At 40.0% G+C, this 19,548-nt stretch overlaps 1 protein-coding gene across 3 annotated transcripts in view; it reads right to left on the minus strand.

Annotated features, from left to right (window-relative positions):
• Positions 1 to 1,778: 1,778 nt before the first annotated feature.
• XRCC4 (X-ray repair cross complementing 4) overlaps positions 1,779 to 19,548 on the minus strand; it is a 179,776-nt gene continuing 162,006 nt past the window's right edge. For all 3 annotated transcript variants that reach the window (XM_049794537.1, XM_049794535.1, XM_049794536.1), the window contains exon 9: positions 1,779 to 2,730. In XM_049794537.1, coding sequence (XP_049650494.1) covers positions 2,622 to 2,730 — 109 coding nt within the window. In that variant the 3' untranslated portion in view covers positions 1,779 to 2,621. The remainder of the gene's footprint in view (positions 2,731 to 19,548) is intronic.

The following is a 19,548-nucleotide window of genomic DNA, read 5'->3' on the forward strand; positions in this document are numbered from 1 at the left end:
GGGAATAGTCAGCTGCACAAACACAGGATAGAAAAACAAGTGACTACCCAGTAACTCTGCACGGAAGAATCCAAGGATTATGGTGGATCATAGCATGAACATAAACTAGGAGATGCTATGCCATTGTGAAATAGGTGAACATTATATTCGATATATGAATAGGAGCACTGTCTATTGACTCACAAGGGAACCCTTCTGCTCTGTAAGCTTTGGAAAGCCTCTGCAGCAGGAACTCCATCAGCATGGAGGGATAGTAAAATCCCAGCTTTTCTCAGAGACTTAACTAAGCAGCAGTGAGTATCATATTAATTTAGTAGTTTTTTAAAAAGTATGTTATGAGGCGTTATTACTGAGCTCCCTTCCCAAAAATCATAGGTTAGTTTGAAACAGATTTTACTTGGCTTGGTCAATGAAGGCCACTGGGTCTATTTCAATGCATTGGGATGAATGAGTTTGAAGGATAAAGTGCACGTCCCCACTTGTTGTGGACAAATATGCATCATAAAGAAGTTCCACTGACTTTCTGCAGCTTTTGCAATACTACCTCTGCTCTCACAAGTAATTTGTACTCATTTTGGTGGGTCTTTCCTCTTCAAAGTCAACTGGAAAATGGAACCTTATCAGCAGAAAAGCAATAGTTTCTCACATAAATCTTCAGAGAGGAGCATTTCACTAACACTTCTCACATGATTGTGGAGACTGACATATTGTAAGCAGGTTTCGAGGAGAGAGGAGGCGTTCCTGTGTATACAAACAGTCTCAGCTGGCTGGAAACTGGCTCTGTACCATGACTACCCTAACTAGACGACACACCTGTGCTCACACAGTCCAAGTTATGTATCCGCCATCACGTAATTTTCTGCTCAACTCCTGGCTTGATTCTATAAACCTCAAAAAAAGAGAAAAGAATAAACATTCTAACAGACTTCATTGCACCTGCCAACTGTGTATAACATTTCCTATTTATATAACAACATTTTACCATTAGAAACCAACAGTTTCTTGAAAGCAGAGTTTCATGGGATGTTCAGCTCCATTCACCTTAATTTTCTCCTGCAGGCACAATTAAACCAAGCTCTTGTATTTTGGGTTAAGTTGTGGAACATTTTAATGTTAAAACTGAAACTATATACAAGCTTTTGCTGAAAGCATTGTCAGATCAGCACTGGAAGATTTTAAATCAGGCAATGTCTATGAATGGGTGTATGAATAGGTCTTTTGTGGTCCTGTCATCTCTCAGGCAGAAAGCCTTTGTAGCAAGCAAAACATTTTGACCATTCATATTTTTACTGTGTGATTTACAACATTGTCCAAAAGCCCTTTGAGAATTTAAAATGCTGTGACCCATGTTTTTCAGAAAGCAATGCTTAAATATAATATTCTCAGATCCTCGTGTAGGGTCTTAATCCTGATCCTGCAAATACTGACATGGATGCTTTTAGTTAAATATAGGATTGAATTTTGGCAGAATCAGGGCCTAAATAAACTGCTGTTTCAAAAATACCAAGTAGCTTCCAAGGACCATTGCAAGCCATAGAGCACAGAAGCAGGACTATGTTGCGTAGTCCTGCTTACTTCAGTAGGACTACTCACGTTTAAAACCCTTTTTGGATCACATTCTTTCTGAGACAGAAGTACTGGCTCCCTCTGCCTTAAATGAGAACTGATTCAGGCTCTTAACATTGCAAAGCAGAAACCTGACGTGCATGCGTAGTTCTGTACACGTGATTTTGACTGCTGAAGGTAAATACATGTTGCTAACTTTTTCTTTGACGAAGCCTTAAATCTAAATGAATGCACCAGCTTTGGGCAGGAAAAGCTCATGCATTAACACACTTTGCTAACCAGTCCCTTTACTCATAGAGTGTCTAAGCAAATAAAAACAAAACTGATGTATTTCTAGAATGTATTTTATTTTTTTAGAAATCACCTTAAGAAAAATGATAAAGTATGAAAAATGACAAATTTAAAGGCTATGGTTTTCTACAGAAGGTTAAAATAGAGTCAATACTGACTTTATAAGCACTTTACTCCCAAAAGCAAGAATATCATCTAACGCATAATGCCACAGAGAACCTTCAAGTAAATAGTGAAAGGACATTTCTTTGGATGCTTCACACCAGAAGATATTCTAAACTCACAGTTTAGGAAGCTATATCTCAATCAAAGTTGAAGACGATTTAGCTAGGCCACGTCTAAGCTGAGCTTCTCAAGAAAGGGGCAGTATGTAAGTTAAATACAATGGTAGGCTTCATTTTCTTTAAGTCTGACTCATTCTTTGGGGACATCTGGAAATCAGTTGATCCTGGATACAATCAGCAGCCAGAGACTGTTAGGATGTAAAAATGCTATGATGGTGCTCTCCTTCCCCAGATACACATGATAAAAGATCTACACAGAGGCCGAACTGATTTCAAGGCTGTCACCAATCAAGCCTAGCAGGCCAAGGGTCTACAGCTGCGTAGTGAAGAATGGGGACAAGTGCAGTGCAAGAGGATTAGAGCAATATGTCATCAAACACCACACACGATTTCAGCTCAGTGTCTATAGCAAAGCCTTTTAGTTTTATAGCTTATCTCTGTTAGAAGCACCAGTCTCTCAGTTTCTCAGCCAACACATAGCTAGATGTCATCAAGGAGCTTCTCTGGCTCACAAGTGTTTTCCAGTGTTTCGAGAGACATCACATCCAGCCAATGCTTGTCCGATGTCTTCTGGGAGGCCAGATCAGGTCTGGAAATAGAAAGCAAAGAGATTTGAAACAAATTTAGATACAGATATAAACAATTCCAACATCTACACCACCAAGGTAAGCATTTAATAGTGTATTTTGAGCTTTTTGTTAAGGTTACATGTAAGAGAAAAGTGCTTTTGTAAGACCTAATTACTTGCTGAGATGGCAATGGCAAAACAACAGATGAAATTCAGCTTATAAATGTCAAGGCTTCAGCTATTTTGTTACAATTTTTAGGACCCTGAGAACGACCATTTCACTCACAATTTTCACACGGAGAACTAGGGAGAGCAGAACAATTGCAGAAAACATAAAAAGGATCTGCTCTTCTACTACTGCACAGGATGGTGCTCTGCTAACTGCTCTGTATTTTTTCCCTGGCACTAGATGTGTCTGTTGTCCATCAGTTTGACATGAAGACATATGAAGAATCAGACTCAGTTGTCTCAAAGGTCCATGCCCCAAATGTTCAAGCCTCTCTCCAAACACTTGAGCAGAAGAAAACAGGGAAGTGATGAAAATCCTTCCATCAGAATACATGAATTCAGGTATTTGGGGACTTTCAAATCCTTGGCCTTCCCCTGTACGTATGTTCTATTTACATTTGCTGTAAATGTATGCAAATAGAAGCACTCGCCATTCACGGATATGTGTATGCCAGGGTTTGCCCTCAGATAGCTGCACACCACAGAGTCCTACTTGAAAACTTCACGCTTGAATTAGACATCCACCACATTGAATAAGATGCTACTCCGCACCAGTCAGTCCTATTTAGCACTCTTTTGACTGTCCTCATCAATGTAGGTCATTTAAAAGTCTCTTGGCTATACAAGCTCCTGGTGTTTGCCAGGAGCCCATGTTCACTGTTTCTCCTCTCTCTCCGAGACACCATTCTGATAAAGACAGCTCTGCTTATGCCTGGGAAGGCAAGGTATCTTGTGTTTCCAAAAACGGTGGCATTTGCAACAGCTCCTGATCCCTATAGGAACTGATCTTACATGTATAGGCTGAATCCACAAAAAAATCTTTGAACCCTGCACAGACAACTTTGCTTTTGTGAGCTTTAAGAGGAGAATTATTGATCACAGATATGGGTATTGTTGGTCGCTAGATATTCCAGGTTGATTTCACTAGCTACTTTGAAACTAAGACATAATCTTTTAATCTTGGCTCAGTATGCTGTAGGGAATTGGTGTAGGAAGCAGGGAACAGGCCCTGATGTGCTTGTATTGTAGGATTTTGGACTGGTTGGAGTTTCATAAAAGTTGATGGCTTCATGCCCAGGTATATTCCACTGGTGTAATCCTGACAGAAGGTGAAAAATTCATATATTACCAAGGCCAACACATCAGCCACCAGAATGGGGAGAACTAGACAGAAGTGATGGAAAGTGTTACTCTCAAATGCTGCCATATGCGGGCTTAGTGCAATGAGGCATGCAAAAGCAATCCTAATTTTCAGACTAATTCAAGCATTTGCCTTCAACCTCTCCACATTGTAGAGCCAATATAGTCAGTGAAATTCAGTAATTTTTTTTTCTTTTTAAATTTGGTTTCAAACAGATTCAGAACCAAGTTTCCCAGAACTACTACCCAGAAATCTCTAGGGAGCCGAAGTTTTTATAAAACACTGCAATCTTCAAAATGCAATGAGCTTCCTAAGACCCCAGCCACTGCGTGATTCATAGCCTCTCACACTTCAAGTCTGTCAAGTCCTTGGAGGTTCAGAGCTCTCACTACGATGTCTCCTGCTGTGAACCTGGGGAATGATTTTTATTTCAAGGTGGAGCCCCCCATACTCCTGGGGAATCAGCAAAAGCCCAGTAAACGCTGAGTCTTGGATGCCGTCACTTCCTAAGAGCTCTCCAGTGTTCAGAAGGGTTTCCTCACCACTCTATCCATCACCTCGCTTCTGCGGATCACTTTAAATTCAACGTACTGGTATATTCAGATTATGATAATTACTTTCTTTGCAAGTCTAACTAACTTTCTCTGTGAACTCTTCCAAAACACTTTCCTTCAGGTCTGAATAAATTGTGTCCAAGCATTTTTTTTTCCTTTTGGTATACAGTGACATGTAGACAGATGTATGTCTCATCAAAAGTCACTTGGACTAACTGTGAAACAAACCTGTCAGAATTGGACCCTTAGCCAATGACCTCTGGTCAGCAGGATCAGATCACTCCATGGTGTTCTGATTGCCAGCTATCAACTTATTTGTACCTTTTTTTTTTTTTTTTTTTTTTTTTTAAATATAGGTAGCATATCCCAACACAGTGTGACACTCAAGCTTACTTATTGAAGTTGTGTTGTTTTACCTTTCTGGGTCTATCCAAAGCATTAAGTCTCCAGTGAGAACATACGTAAATCACACAGTATGGAGCCACACACTGATCATTTTAATTAATTCTGACAGGTCTCATCAGCAAATAGATTAGGCTGTGAAGACCTCTGTACCACCACAGGCTATTTCAGGTACTGGAAGTTTTTGTTAAAGCATATGCTTATATGCCATATAGGCATATAAGATTAGGCTTATAAGACTGTAAGACTTCTGAGACCCCACACTTGTTGATTTTGACATTTCACCTATTTCACCTATTCCAGCATTTTCTGATTTTGAAAAGCAAGCCTGACAGTGCTTAAGCAATGTCAACAACAATTTTATTCTCATTGGCTAAAATAACTGTTTTCAACACTATACATGATCACATCTATAAGCCAAATTGCTGCTGAGTTTTAACATTACATAGCTAGAACTATTAAGCTTCTGTGTTCTTGTAACAACATGGTCCTCATTTAATCACCAAAAGCTGTAGTCACCACGCCTGTGAATAAACCCAACTACACTTGCAAAGTGGAAGCATTAGGCTCTTTACACGAGGTTCATCAGAAACTTGATTTTGGTTTTAAGACTTGATGATTCCTATTTGCATGGCAATTATTCACGGAATGCCAACAGCTTGCTTTGTGCTGTGAAATTATTTTGAATCTTGGATTCTCACTGAAGCTGTATTACCATATCCTGATGCATAATTGAGTTAATTTCTTTAAATTGCAGTGAGTTGTATAGTCCTCTCTTGCCAAAAAGGCTGAAAGTAAGGCATTCTTCTTGAAAGTTTATTCTTCTGTTGGATTGCTTTTTGAAGGCTTGCATTTTGGTAAACTTAAAACGCTATTAACACATCTGGCGAACGGCTGACTATAAGAGATCATTTCATATTTCCTGACATTTAGTTCAAGCCCTTCATAAATTGAGACAGAAGACCAGATCCACAGCTGGTGTGAATCACTGGAGCACTAATAATGTCAGTGGAGCTCTTCTGACTTACACCAGCTGAGATTCTGGCCCAAGATCTGGAAGAAAGTGGTTACATTACTTGATATTTCTTTCCACAGCTGAGTAAGAGCCATAAGAAACAGAAGACATGCAACACTTCAGTACTTAACTAAACAGCACAGAAACTCAAAGCCACGCAGGGTGATGGCTTTGCATAGCTTGGGAGAAAACGCAACACCTTCTTTTGCAGGACAGATGGACCACTCCCATTTGTTTCTTGTGATGAATTATTCCCGAGTTCACACAGACCCCAGAGAAGATCTGCACAACACCGTTCCTGCTGCAACAGACAGCCAGTTCCACAAGTTAATGTTCGTGAAGCACTATGAAGTAGAAAATAATTTCCTATGTGACTGCTACAAATGACACGATTAAAAAAAGCTTCCTAGTGGCAAAAAGATGAAACAAGTTGTAGCTGTGCTGAAGGAAAATCAGGTCAGAGGCTGCAACATCAGCACAACTGCTCATCTTGAGGTACTTCTTGCTGGAAAGATGAAAGGTTCTCGCACTTAGCTATGCTTGTATAGCCAGCCCAGCACGTTGTGGTGGCAATTTTACTGAAGTTTTTGTTCTTGAGCAACTCTCATGAGATTTGAAAAGAGAAATACCCTTGTAAATTAACGTACCTATAAAAGTATCCCAAGAAACTTAAATAACCTAGGAGGCATACTTGTGTCCTTGGACCATTACATAATTTTCCTCGGTTTTTAGTAATTAAAATAATCAGTTCCAATCAAAAGCTGGCATTTTACTAAGAGAGGAGATTTCAGCTCTCCCAGAAGATGTGTCGAGTGTTTTACGAAAAGGCTGAATTTCTCAGTCTGTATGTCTTTCTTTAGCTTGGTTTAACAGTTCATTTTTGTCATTAATCTGAAAAAAATGAAGGTTTAATAACATGAGTAAATATTAATAGAGGATATAATCTGATATATACTTTCTTTGCTATCATAAAAATAGGTGGCAGCAGCAGCTCATAAACAGAGAATTGGTGGTCATTACAGCATTAACATAGGAACAAAGGTGATGCACCTCAAACCCCAACGAACACTCGCATTGCAACTGACAGGGCAAAAGCTCAGAGCAACATCTGTGCTTCAGAGATGGTACTTTTAGTCCACTCCAACAGAAAAACTTGGATTCTTTGTTTTATCAGCAATCTGCTGTCTTGGCTGTGTAAATATCATCTTCACAGAAAGTCCTCATCAGCCATTGTTACTAAGGACGTATTATGAAAGAAGCTTAGAGTAAAGCTCAGGGCTACATGTAGAACCTTGGCCTTGAATAACTGATGCCCCATGGTGTGAGCTCTCTTGGGAGACACTGTACTGACTGCCTGTACCTACTGGCCAAAAAGAGGAAAGTTCAACTATGAAAATAAAAAGAAATGGTGTAATGGAGGAGGGGGGAAAGCCTCTTATATGAATAGGTGCATCAAGAACACTATGTGCGGACAGACCTCTTTGAAGTTGAATACTAAAAATATAAGTAGACTAAATTGAAACTACATGTGATTAAAAATATGATGATATCCCCCTTTACAGAAATGCTACAATGGCTATAATATAAGGTAAATTATAAAGATATTTTTCTTTTAAATTCAATTTTAAATGAAAATGAAACTCAATAACTTGGTTTAGGTTTTGGCAGTATTATGAGTATTCAACTTCCAGATATAGTCTACTCTGGCATTTATTCCTAGAAATAATGTGAAAAACCCCCATATATTTCTAATTGGTGTTGCAAAATGTAAATCCCAGCAAGTCTTGAAGAACTTGCTGAATACAATCACCTTCATGATCTGAAATTATAGTTGATGGACTTTCCCCTCAGTTATGTTAGTGAAGAAACTGAAAATTTTTCTGCCAATTTCAATTGTCTGAAGAGAGCGGTGGTGTCAGAGATCATCAGAGCTCAAGCTGTACCTGGGCCCAATACAAATTCACAGAGGCTAGAAAAAAATACTCAAGAAATAGCCAAACCCAATGATTTCTAGCTTTAAGGATCCTGTCTCCATCCTTCTTAGAGAAACTTCCACGTGTGGCATTTTTCTACAGTCAGTGTATTAAGCAAACAGTCTAGTCTCAGTTAAGGTCAGCAGACAGGTAATAATGATAATGATGATGATGATGATAATAACAACAACAACAATAATAATAATAAGCTGGTTCAATTACACAGTTAATGAAAAATATTTTCAATGCAGCAACCACAAATTTAATGTGCAGCCAGGGGATCAATGTTTCTTAATAAGCTTCCACCTCTGGCTCAAAGTCAAGCTGCAGCTGCACCTGCATTCATCACAACCACTGCACAGTAAGATAAGTCTTGGAATCTCCTCAATTAACAAAACTTAAAGCAAAACTTCAAAAAAAAGGGCAATTGCTAAACACTGTCTTAAGCTCTTGCAAGCACCACTCTTTGTTCTCTAGAACTAGAAACTATCAACTGAGGGATAATTTTGATTTATGCTTACACAAGTTTTTTTTAATTTACATATCCCTGGAAACTCAGAGGGAGAAAAGTGAACTGGGAACCCCTTAAACATCACAGAAATTGATACAGTGATTGCAGCAAGAACAAACTCGCAAACAAGTCTGCTACACTTAGAAGATACTCATATATCTCTTACTGACAGAACTTTTAATATTGATATAACTTCCAATGACTGGTCTAGATCAGTTCTCAACATTATTAATCATCCACTCTGTTTATTTAGTCCTATGAAACAGATGGTTTAAAGATCCTCAGAAAACCATATGTAACAACTGAAATGGCTGCAGAGACAACACATTGTGTAAATGAGCAATGCTGACAGTACTTTTTTAGGGAGTTGTATCTGTTCAGTTTCAAATTCCCAGTTAACTCCAGTTGGCATAGTTGCAGGTCCTTATTTAAAAGGAACATTCTGGTTTAGTAATATAAATATAGCCTTGGATCTTTTCATCTGATCAAATGCACTTGCAGATGCTTACTAACAAAGATCTACTTAAAAATGTAGTAATAGATGTCACTTATAAGGAAAAGCCTAAACCATGTTTGTTTTAGACAAGTGGCACACATTTCTGTGGCTCATTTCCACTTAAACTCCTTCTTGCTTAAATAAACTAGACCACATTCAGTTTGAGGAACATACTAGCACCACTGCCTTCACTGGGGAAAAAACACAAATCTCTTAATCATAAGTACAAGAGTATATAGTAAAGGAAAACTTTGTTTAGGAATTTTGTCAAGGTCTTGCATAAAACCAGTACGTTGCAAATCTAATGGCAAATGCTAGAAGCCATTTCTCATAGTCGTTAAGCGCCGTTTATCACATATACATTTTTATAACAGCACGACTGGCTAAATTTTGTCATAACCCTTTCCGAGGCTGTCAAACCCTGGAGCTGCTTTCTCTCTCTAAGCCTTTCTTATCCCCTCAGGGTCATCATAAGAAGTAGCCAGAGACCTAAGGGAGCAAATCAAAATCCCCGAAGCAATTTCTTGCATAAGAAAATGTGTGTCCTTGTGCTCCTCTGTCTGTTGTCCCCGGGACAGGAGGGATCAAGATGCTGTCGCAGCCATTGCGTGGTGGTGGAGCGTGGCAGGACGGGTTTTCCACCTGAAAACCTGAAGCCTGCCGATGGCAGCTACAAAACTGCAAAACCACGTTGGATCTAATCATGAAAACAAGAGCATTTAACTGGAGGAAAATCCAGCAACCCTAAAACCTAGATTGTGCTGCAGATGTTCCACGTATTTTCCACTCCTTTCCAGTACTGAGGCTCTCAGTGGCTGTTTAAACCCTAATGACTTCAACAGGAGCTAAGCAGTTGCTTAAAGTAAGGCACATGCTTACAAAGCCTTCTGAACCACAGCCTCAGCTTGCAACTCTCTGGGGTCCACCCTTTGCCTTGACTGCTACAGAATGAAAGCCACAACCTCTCAAATTAATAAATTAAAATTATTCTTAAGGAAAAATGGATTAGTCCAGAGTTCATATGAGGAAAAGTTCCATCTTAATACTAGACTAGGGTACTGTGATATCTTTACTAAATTAACAGGTATAGCTAAAAATGTCCTCTTCTTAGAAGGATGTTGGGGAATCTATGGACATAATCCTAAAAATGACCTTTTAAAAACTCCTATGACTTAATTAAGCAAATTCCTTCTCCCTGCTGAACAATTCATACACATACAGCTGGGCACAAGCAGAAACCCATTATTGCCCAGATTACCTATTATCCACAGGTTTTGGATCATTCACTTTTATCGACTTATTGCAGAAAACCACTATGGATCAGTACAGTATATGGATATGACTTAAGTATGTCTTTTCTAACAACAAAATGCACTTAGAAAGATAGAGCAGCAGGAAGTTCTTAATAAATCTGGGAGCAGTGAATTGAATAAACCGGGAGCAGGTTTCAATGTACAAGTTAAGGTAGAGCAGGTAAAGTATAACAAGCTTTTTTTCCCCTCTCTAATAGGTCTCTATTGCATATAAAATTGTTTTAGTACCGAGAATTGTGTTTTCTTTTCTTTTGTCTCTTAGCTCCCATTCAACCTCTCCTATGTTCCTCCTGCTCCTTCCGCAGCCGCAGATCTGAATTCATTCATACTTTTCTGAAATAAGTTCAAACCTTTGATATTTAAGATCAAATCCGTGCCTACAGTGACACCTGTGAGAGCTGAAACACGTTCAAACAGCAGTACCAAAAAAAAAAAAAAGAAAGAAGAAAGAAGGCGGGGTGGGGGGGACAGCACATCCAGCCCTTTGAAAACACAAGGGAAAAATAAAAATAGGTACAGTTGGCTGAGACAGAACAGACCTGAACACTGCAACAGCCAGTGTTTTCTGGCTAAAACATCATACCTTACCCATCCTTGAGATGTCTCCTCACCCAGGGTAGAGAACAGACATAGGCTTTGTCCACCTAATGTCAACCTTATTCCTTACTTTGGGGTGCATAAAGCAAATGAATGTGGGCTGAAGAGCCTGGCTCTGACTCCCGAACTTCTTAACTCACTGGTAATACTTCTTTTTTCTTTGGACATGTGGTTAAGATGATTTAACAATCTTTCCTTTAGACAGCCCATCTATCAAAATGTCTATTCGGTGGAGTAAAGAAGCCACTTTCAAAATGTATCCTCTATTATTATATGAAGCAGGAATCATGTGCAGCTCATGATGCAATTGCTGCAAGACAGCCTGTATAGCAGGCTTCAAAAGTAATTTTTCTCCTCCAAAACACCAACCGGTCTCCATCCATTCGAGCTCTCAGGGTCTCCCTAAGCAGCAACATCTACAGTAAGTGCTTTAGCAGGAATGTTTAACAGTAGACCAAATAGCCAAGTCATTACTTGTTGGGTAAATGCTGCGAAAGAGTCTAGACCATAAGATTTTTAAGAAAGGTTGTCCTACACCCAAAACCAACAAAACCCCAACTGACCAAAAGGACAGGACTGTCCCTGTGTGTTTCTTTCACAAAAATTCTTATATGAAGTGGGTTTTTCTTCCTAATGAGCCTCTCTACTTTTTAGTTCCGTAAATGGTCAAATTCACAGAAAGATCCTTTAGGCCTTAAATTTCAGAGATTTCCTTTCCTGGCAGAACAGTCTGCATACATGTTGTACCAGGATCAAGGGACAGTCTCAGCCTACTCATGTATACATGGACCTCCCCCAGCGTTACAGTAATGAAGGTTGGAGACTTAACTGGTGCTAAACCAGCACCAGTCACACCCCAACTGGCTGTGACTGTGCTGGGATTGTTGCAGATCTGTCCCCAGAGGTGGAAGGGAGGGGAGCCCAGAATGGCCACCAGTCAAGACCTCTCTCTGCATTGGCAGGCCATCCATCTTGGTTCTGAGAAAGGCACCAAGACGACGAATGGAGTTACAAGACATGAATTAATGAGCACAGCAAGCTGAAAGACAGCAACCAACCCATATTTTAAATGGAAACTTCTGATTACTAGCTTTCCACAAATACAGGTGAAGTTTCAGGGAGTCCAAGCACTCCAAGTCCCTCTACCAGATGTTTGTTCTCAGGCTCCAGGCTTTCAGGGACACTTAGTCAATCAGGAAATTAAGAGCAGGGTCTTGGATAGACTGTAGGCATCTGAGGCTGGACTATCAGGCTCATCAAGACCACGAGCCAGGCGCATAAATGCAACCACGAGAACGAGCAATACTGGTGTCATACAGCCAAGCTCCTTTGGGCTGCCGTGCCCCCGTGCTCACCACCTTTACCTGGAGAGATCACCTTATGCTTTACACTCCAAGCCTGCTCATCACCTGTCTGACTTGGCGCTAGGCATGGACACCTGCAAGTTTTATTTCACACGCAGCGTATCTAGAAAACATTCAGCAATTTTGGTCACTGAGACCGGCATCTGGCTGAAATCATGCCTTCCTGCAATGAAGAAACAGGCCGCGTCAGCCAATCTAAAACAGGTAATGAGAAAGATAATTTACCAGACGTCTCCAACATAGGAACAGCTGTCCCTGGGTCAACCCAGTGTTGCCCAGAACACCTTCTCCAACAACAGCCAAGAGCTCTGAGTGTTTTTCCAGCCTCTGACCATTTGCAGCTCAGAGGTGTCCTGAGCCAGGGTTAATTTCTGTGTATTCAGTAACTTTCAGTACCTTTCTCTTTCCTAAAATGGCCCTGTCCCCTGTGAGCCCATGTAAACTTCTAACACTACCAAAATCTTGAAGGGTCTCCACAGGTAATACATAGGAATAGGAAAAACACAGCAGAAAACAGAACACAATGAAAAGGGGGAGAAACATGACAAAATTGATAAGATATCAATGTACAATAATTTTCTTTACAAAGCCATTTCAGTTCCACAGCCTAAGCCAGATTTTATCTTCAGTTGTGATATACCAGTATGAACCTGAAGTACACGCACCAAAGTTTTCTTGTACCAGCACTCAAACCACAAACTTTATAAAATTTTAATCCACAGGGAGCCTTGATAATTGTGCTGGTACTGACAAATTTAGATAGTTTGCCTTTTTGTGAGTTTCAGCACAGTGCTCTAAATAATTCTTTTCTCTTAAAAATGCATTAAGAGAAAAGGGAGCACCATACAGGTGGGCAACTGGGACTTTATTAGGAGAAGGCAGATGTCAATCAGAGTAGAATAATCATGGTGTACATGTGAAACAGATGCTGCCTGTGTAAAACAACCCAGTGTGCTATACAGATGAATCACTGAAAATGCAGTTACACCTGCATCTTGGGTTATTGGTAACAGGTCCACTTACTGGAAACCTGTCTTGATTTTATCCACACTAAAGTACTGGGAAACATAGGTTTATAGTCCAACATAGCAGGGAAGTCACCGTCTTCTATTAATTAAGACTGTGACAATTTTAACATTTTGAATCTTGATTCTGTCTGAAATAGGTATCTTTGCAAAAGAGAGAGATGGAGAGAAAGCAAAAGAGCAAGACAGAGAGGAGTTCCTGTCTGAAACTGCCTCAGCCCTGGCATAAATTCTCATGATCAAAATGAGCAGTTCAGATAGTACAAATGGATGCAAACAATGTAAAAGACCTAGTTGTTTAAAAAGCTTTTTTTTTTTTTTTAAGCACTTTTAGAAATAAAAATAGTTGTTTGAAAAGCTTCCCAATAAATCTGGCAGAGAGAAAGCATTTCTGGTATCATTAGGAAAAAAAAAAGAAGATTTTTTCAGAATTTAATCTGAAGCCTGGATTTTCAGTTCAAGGTTAGCTTAGCTCTCCTTTTAATAAAATCAGCTTCTTTCAGAGCAGAGTTAGACTAAGTCATTGGCACTTTTTAAATGATTGCACATGGAATTACCAGAGCTCTCCAGCTCTGAGGACTCATCTCAGGAGCAATGAGTTCCCACTTTCACTTGTTCCAGTACAGTACGGGGTGAGCTGCAGTTCCCTCCATGACATTGCTGGCACGCAGCCCTCCTAATCCCCCAGTGAATCTTCTGAAGAGTTTTATTGCTAACAATATGTACCATAACAATTGACTGTATTGTACATACACATATATACTCTTGCCTGTTAAAGATTATAGGTCTGGTCATAAAAGATGGGAGTTTCCCAACTGGCTTTATTTCGCTTTGTATAGGTTCTTTGTACACAGCACACCGACATCAGCCTCCCAAGACTTAGCAGGAGGTCAGTGGACTGTATTTTTAACCTATTTGCTTTTTTTCCCCCCCAGACATGTCTGGACTCACTAGTGTGACACTAGTCCAAAGTATATGGTGATCTTATTGCTTTTTATCTTTTAAAACTAATGACAGAACAAAAAATAAACAAACAAGACTGTCCTGGTTGTGTGTGCTATTAGGTTTTGACACAAACCAGAAGCAAGGAAACAAACTCAAATGACATCCTACTCACTGATTAGGTTTCGACGGTGATATTTCTGTGCTCCCTTTGTATGTAATTGGTTCTGCATTGTTCTGTCAGGTACATAGCATTCATTGCAAATGTCTGTCTCAGGGTAAAGCATACAACAGAATCAGTACAGAAATTAATAGGTGCTGACATATTGATTCTATTCACATTTTTTTAACTGTGAGAACATTTTAAAGAAACATTAATGAAATAATAAAATAATTGCTATTGATCCCTGCAAAAAATCATGATATAAGATAGATATTTGGAACAAAGCAGCAAACTGAGAAGGCTGTTTAGCTGTGTGGCTGTTTAATAACCAACATGGTTTTTAAAATAATTTATTAACCAGCTTTCCACCAGCTGCTATGAGAAGAGGAATCCGTTCCACCTTTTCATACTCAGTATTGCTAATTGTAATAAGATATTCAGGCAACAGTAATAAAAGCTCATTCTAAATCTGGTGGGAACCGATGAAAGCAATTATGGTGAGGGCTTGGTACTGTCAAACTGTCAAGTTTCAAGCTTAATGTAATTCTTTAGGGTTTACGCTTTCTCTATTCTAGAAGAAAAAGACTGCAAGCCATTTTCTGTTGAGAATGCAATGAGACCAAGGAAACAGACCATTTAACTGCAGAACGCTGAAACACTACCTAAAGCACCAATAAAATTATATGTCATGTCATAGCAATTCTTCAGGAAGGGACCTGTTTTGTCCTCTTGGACGTTACTGGTGAAAAAATGTGACAAGGGGCTTGAGGCCCTTGGTGGGGTGTGAGAAATTTCAGAGGTCTAGGAAGTGTGTTCATTTAAATTTTATCAATTGTTTCTGTTTTTCTAGGCTAGAGACATGTTCCATTGTGGAGGAAACAATGTAATAATATAAAATAATAATGAGTCATTAGGTTTAGCCTGAATACTGCCATTTATCAGCAGAACATATTCTGCCTAAAGTTTTTGCTACAGCTGTTTGTGAAACTAGCATTGATGCTAATGTCCTACACACATGCTTCCAAGTCACACAAGCTTTGTAACTATAAAAAACATTGAACTGCCAAAACAAGGTGCATTCTACATCCTATCTGTATGAAAGTCAAGCATGGCATGGACAGTGGCACTGACAATATGGCACCTAACGTGTGTTTCCTCTAATGCCCAGGGGACCTGGCTCCACAGCACTGACAGGGAAGTCCCACCGGGTCTATAGAATCATAGATTCCTAGAGTATCTCAAGTTGGAAGGGACCTGTAAAGATCATCGAGTCCAGCTCCCTGCTCCTCGCAGGACTACCAAAAACTAAACCAAATGACTTAGAGCATCATCCAGATGGTCCTTGAACTCTGTACATCAACTCAGTCTTCAGCTCCTCAGCTGAAGCTCCCTGTGATGGTGAAAATCATCCTGAACGATGACTGGATGCACCAGGAGGCAGATCCTTCACAGAAGACAGATTACTTTACCTGTTTGTTTCAAATATTCCATGAAACAACTGTCAGTCAATAGCGAACCTTGAGCTGAACTGCTTGCAGAGCAGCCAGTGAGTAGACAGTAACAAATAATGATGCATAAAGTTAACTTCATTGGAAAAAATACTCCACTTTGATTTGTGTTTTAATTCTACACTGAAGAAAGTAAGATTTTCTCTTTCATTGTGAGGCCAGGCACATTAAAACTTTGTGAAAGAGAGTACAGCACAGGACCACATAAGGGACCCAGCTAATGTAATGGAGATCTGGCAGAGATGCATAACCTGGGCGGGAATGACCGCAGAAGGAAACCCCAGTTCTGGATCTAGGAGTGTTAAAGTGCCATCTATACTATGTTATATCTGCTTGCCTTCAGCAAAGAGGAAGTTTGGCCAAACTATAAGTAAATCAGCATGGTATATGAGGAACAACTGACACTTTGATAAAACTAGTATTAATGACTTTGCCTAGTGACAACTGCTGCATTTTAAAAAAAAAAACCAAACAAAACACAACTTTCCTCTGTTAGTCAAAAAAACCCCAACAACAAAAAAGTAATGTGTTAATCTACAGCCTAGGAGACTGTTCAGGGAATAAATTAGAACAAAGCTGTCCCCAGGTGCAAGGGGTAGCATGCAGTAAATATAAAAGCAACTGATAGGCATAGTATCATTTGTTGCTCACAGATAAGATGCCTATACCTACAGAAAAGGAGGCTGTTCGAACTTAAACCACTTCTGTTCTTCCCTGCACAACAGTTTAATGAACAAATAGGCACATTTAGCTGACACTCTCTTTGTAGCAGGAAGTGCTCAACAGACAGAAACGAGAGAGCTGGTAGACAAGATACAAAGAATAAAACTCTTATTTGATTACTAAAGCTGCTGCAAAACCAAGGAAGAAAGAAATACTCATGCTCCCAGGCAGAATATGTATAGTAAGATGTTATTTTGCTTCCTGTAAGCATCCTAGAGCTGTTCCCAGCATTAAAAAAATGAGCAGGTTCAGAAGGCTTGGAATTGGACTCAAGGCTTATCAAAACCCTACAGTTCTTCTCAAGCCTTTAAACAGCAGAAGATCATGAAAGGATATACCTCTTGTAAGATTTCTGTATTACCACTTTCAGAAATGAGAGGGGAAAAAACCAGACATCTCTCTTTGTAAAAGAGTGGGATGAAAAATGGGATAACATGAACACTCAGGACAATTCTTTTGAAGTTTGGATCAAAAAAGAAATGAAGCCTTGGGGGCAGGGGCAGAGGAAGGAAAGTTCCTGCTTTATCATATTGAGTCATTCATCCTCAGCACCTCTGTGTGTTTATTATGTGTCAGCAATCACAAATGAGACAACAGAAGTGTGATAAAACTAGCCATTCCTAGAAAGCACTTCTTACAGATGATGCTTAATTCAAAGGTATGAGTTTTTTCTTTTAATTGTTGGCTGAAAAGACAAAAACTCTAGTGAAACGGTCTCTGGTGAGCAGTTCAGATCAATATGAAGCGAACAGCTAGAATTAAATCTATAAAGAGCATAATGAATGCAAAGACACTTCTCTTAAAGCAAAAAACCCAGGTGATTCAAATTCCCTCACAGATATTGCCCTCTCACTGGAGTTGACCGGCCTTCACAAGGCTTGAAGCTGATGAACCACTGTGCTGCTAAAATGACTTACCCCCTCCCCTTGCCCCCCCCCCCCCCCCCCCCCCCGGCCAAATTATCCTGTGCAGTGTTGCATCATTGTGTGAACAGCCTTCAGGGCTACCCCCTCCCTCCATCCCATAATCTGGTGAAGATAAAAGCAGCCACAGAGGCACACAAGCCCCTTAGGAGACCCACGGGATGCCTTCCACCCTGGTGCCCCAAGGCTCACTAGCAGATACCACCAGGATGCTGCTCTGCATCACCACAAAACAGCACTTGGCTGCTCCGTGGACTCTGTTCATTTTTGCCTGTACCAGCAATATCACACCCATCTCTACTTCAGTGCTAATTTGTATGAAGATTAAAAATGGAAGTGCTACAAACCTAGGTTAGCGAGAGAAACGTATGGGTCTCCTGAGGACCTCTCAAAGCAATACAAGTTTGGACAAAAATCACATTTATAGAGAAGCTTTCACCGGCAGACTGAAGGTGGCTGCTGGAGAGAGGTGAGCAGATGTCAGGCTATGCAGTAAAAGCAAGTTGTCATTGGCACAGGTTTAGAATAGTCACATTGCACATGTGTGTCTGAGCTGTGGTGGCTTATGCAGCTTGTCCCAAATGATTGCCAAAACCACCTATTTTCCCACTGTGCCTCTCCATGCATTTCATTTATTGCTTCCACTCTCATCGTCCAGCAGTCCAGATGGCAAAATCCAAGTGCTGCCTCTGACGGGAACAGGAATACAGTAGCTGGCTGGCATAAACCCAGTATGGGTCCAAATCAGGAGAAGCTAGATCCCAGCCAGCTACAGAATAGGCAGCTTTTGGTGGAAGGAAGACTCTTCAAAGATTATGTACACCCATTCTAGCAGAACCTCCAATGGGTGATGTATTGCTACCCTTTCCAAACGTGAACGTGAACTCCCTTAATGGAGAAGCAAGTCCGAGAATCACTAAAGAGTTTGCTGAGTTAAATGTGTCAATAGTGTCTATTCTTTGTGCTATAGGAAATTAAGGGAATCTTTGAGGCTGGGGGGGGGGCGGGGGAGATATCAAAAATTCAATCCTGGGAATAAACACACCCAGCAAGGAGTATGGCAACCCTCACACAACTGTTTGTCAAGATGTCTGTTGAAAAGTCTACTGGGAAAAATCATACCGAGAAGAGTCCTGGTAAGACTTATTATTGCAAAAACCCACAATGATAAGTAATGCATGCTGCACTAACAACTATTTTGCAAGGCCAGATTCCAACCCTACCATTCAAGGGAAAAATAAAATAACCTTAAACAGGAGATTTGGAAACAGACTCTTCCAACACATCCAGAAGTCAGTTTGCTAAGTAACTGCCCAGCCATCCTTGCAGCCTTTGGGCTTCAGCAGTCATCACATCTTGCAATATCCTACCTCCATGAAAAGTCCAAGGAAATAACTGTGGTCCGCAGACATCCTGAACTTGTCCTTTACATGACAGCTATTCAGGGAGCTCTGTAGCACCAAGAGTGTATTTTAAAGCCTGACAATCTCACGGCATCTGAAATTGGAGGCTATTGAGCAAATTTCATGAAGACATGTTCTTGCCAGCCCTCCTTGGAATAATCTATGTCTATGAAGGTATTGTATAGCCAGTGGGGAATTTTCTGGATATGTTTTTCAGCCAAATCAAAGATACATATTAAATATACATCCATGCTAATTTTAAGATATATTGGGAAACTAGGGCTTTGGGTTCATAAATCAATGACCTAACTATACTCGCCCACATACAACATTTTTCCTATTCATGACAGATAAAATGGCTAGCAACCTTTACTGCCCTTCCTGAAATTTGTTGTGCAATGCTCCTGTCACCAGTGGTACTCTGGTCTTTCTTAGACATGACTATTTTAGAGACCAAACCACATACATTGTCAGACAGTCATTAGGTCTCCCTCAAGTTTAAATCTCTAATTTTTGGGAAGAGACATTAAAAAAGTCTTACAAACTAGAATGGTATGT

This window comes from Accipiter gentilis, chromosome Z (assembly GCF_929443795.1).
Source record: "Accipiter gentilis chromosome Z, bAccGen1.1, whole genome shotgun sequence".
Classification (NCBI taxonomy): Eukaryota; Metazoa; Chordata; class Aves; order Accipitriformes; family Accipitridae; genus Astur; species Astur gentilis.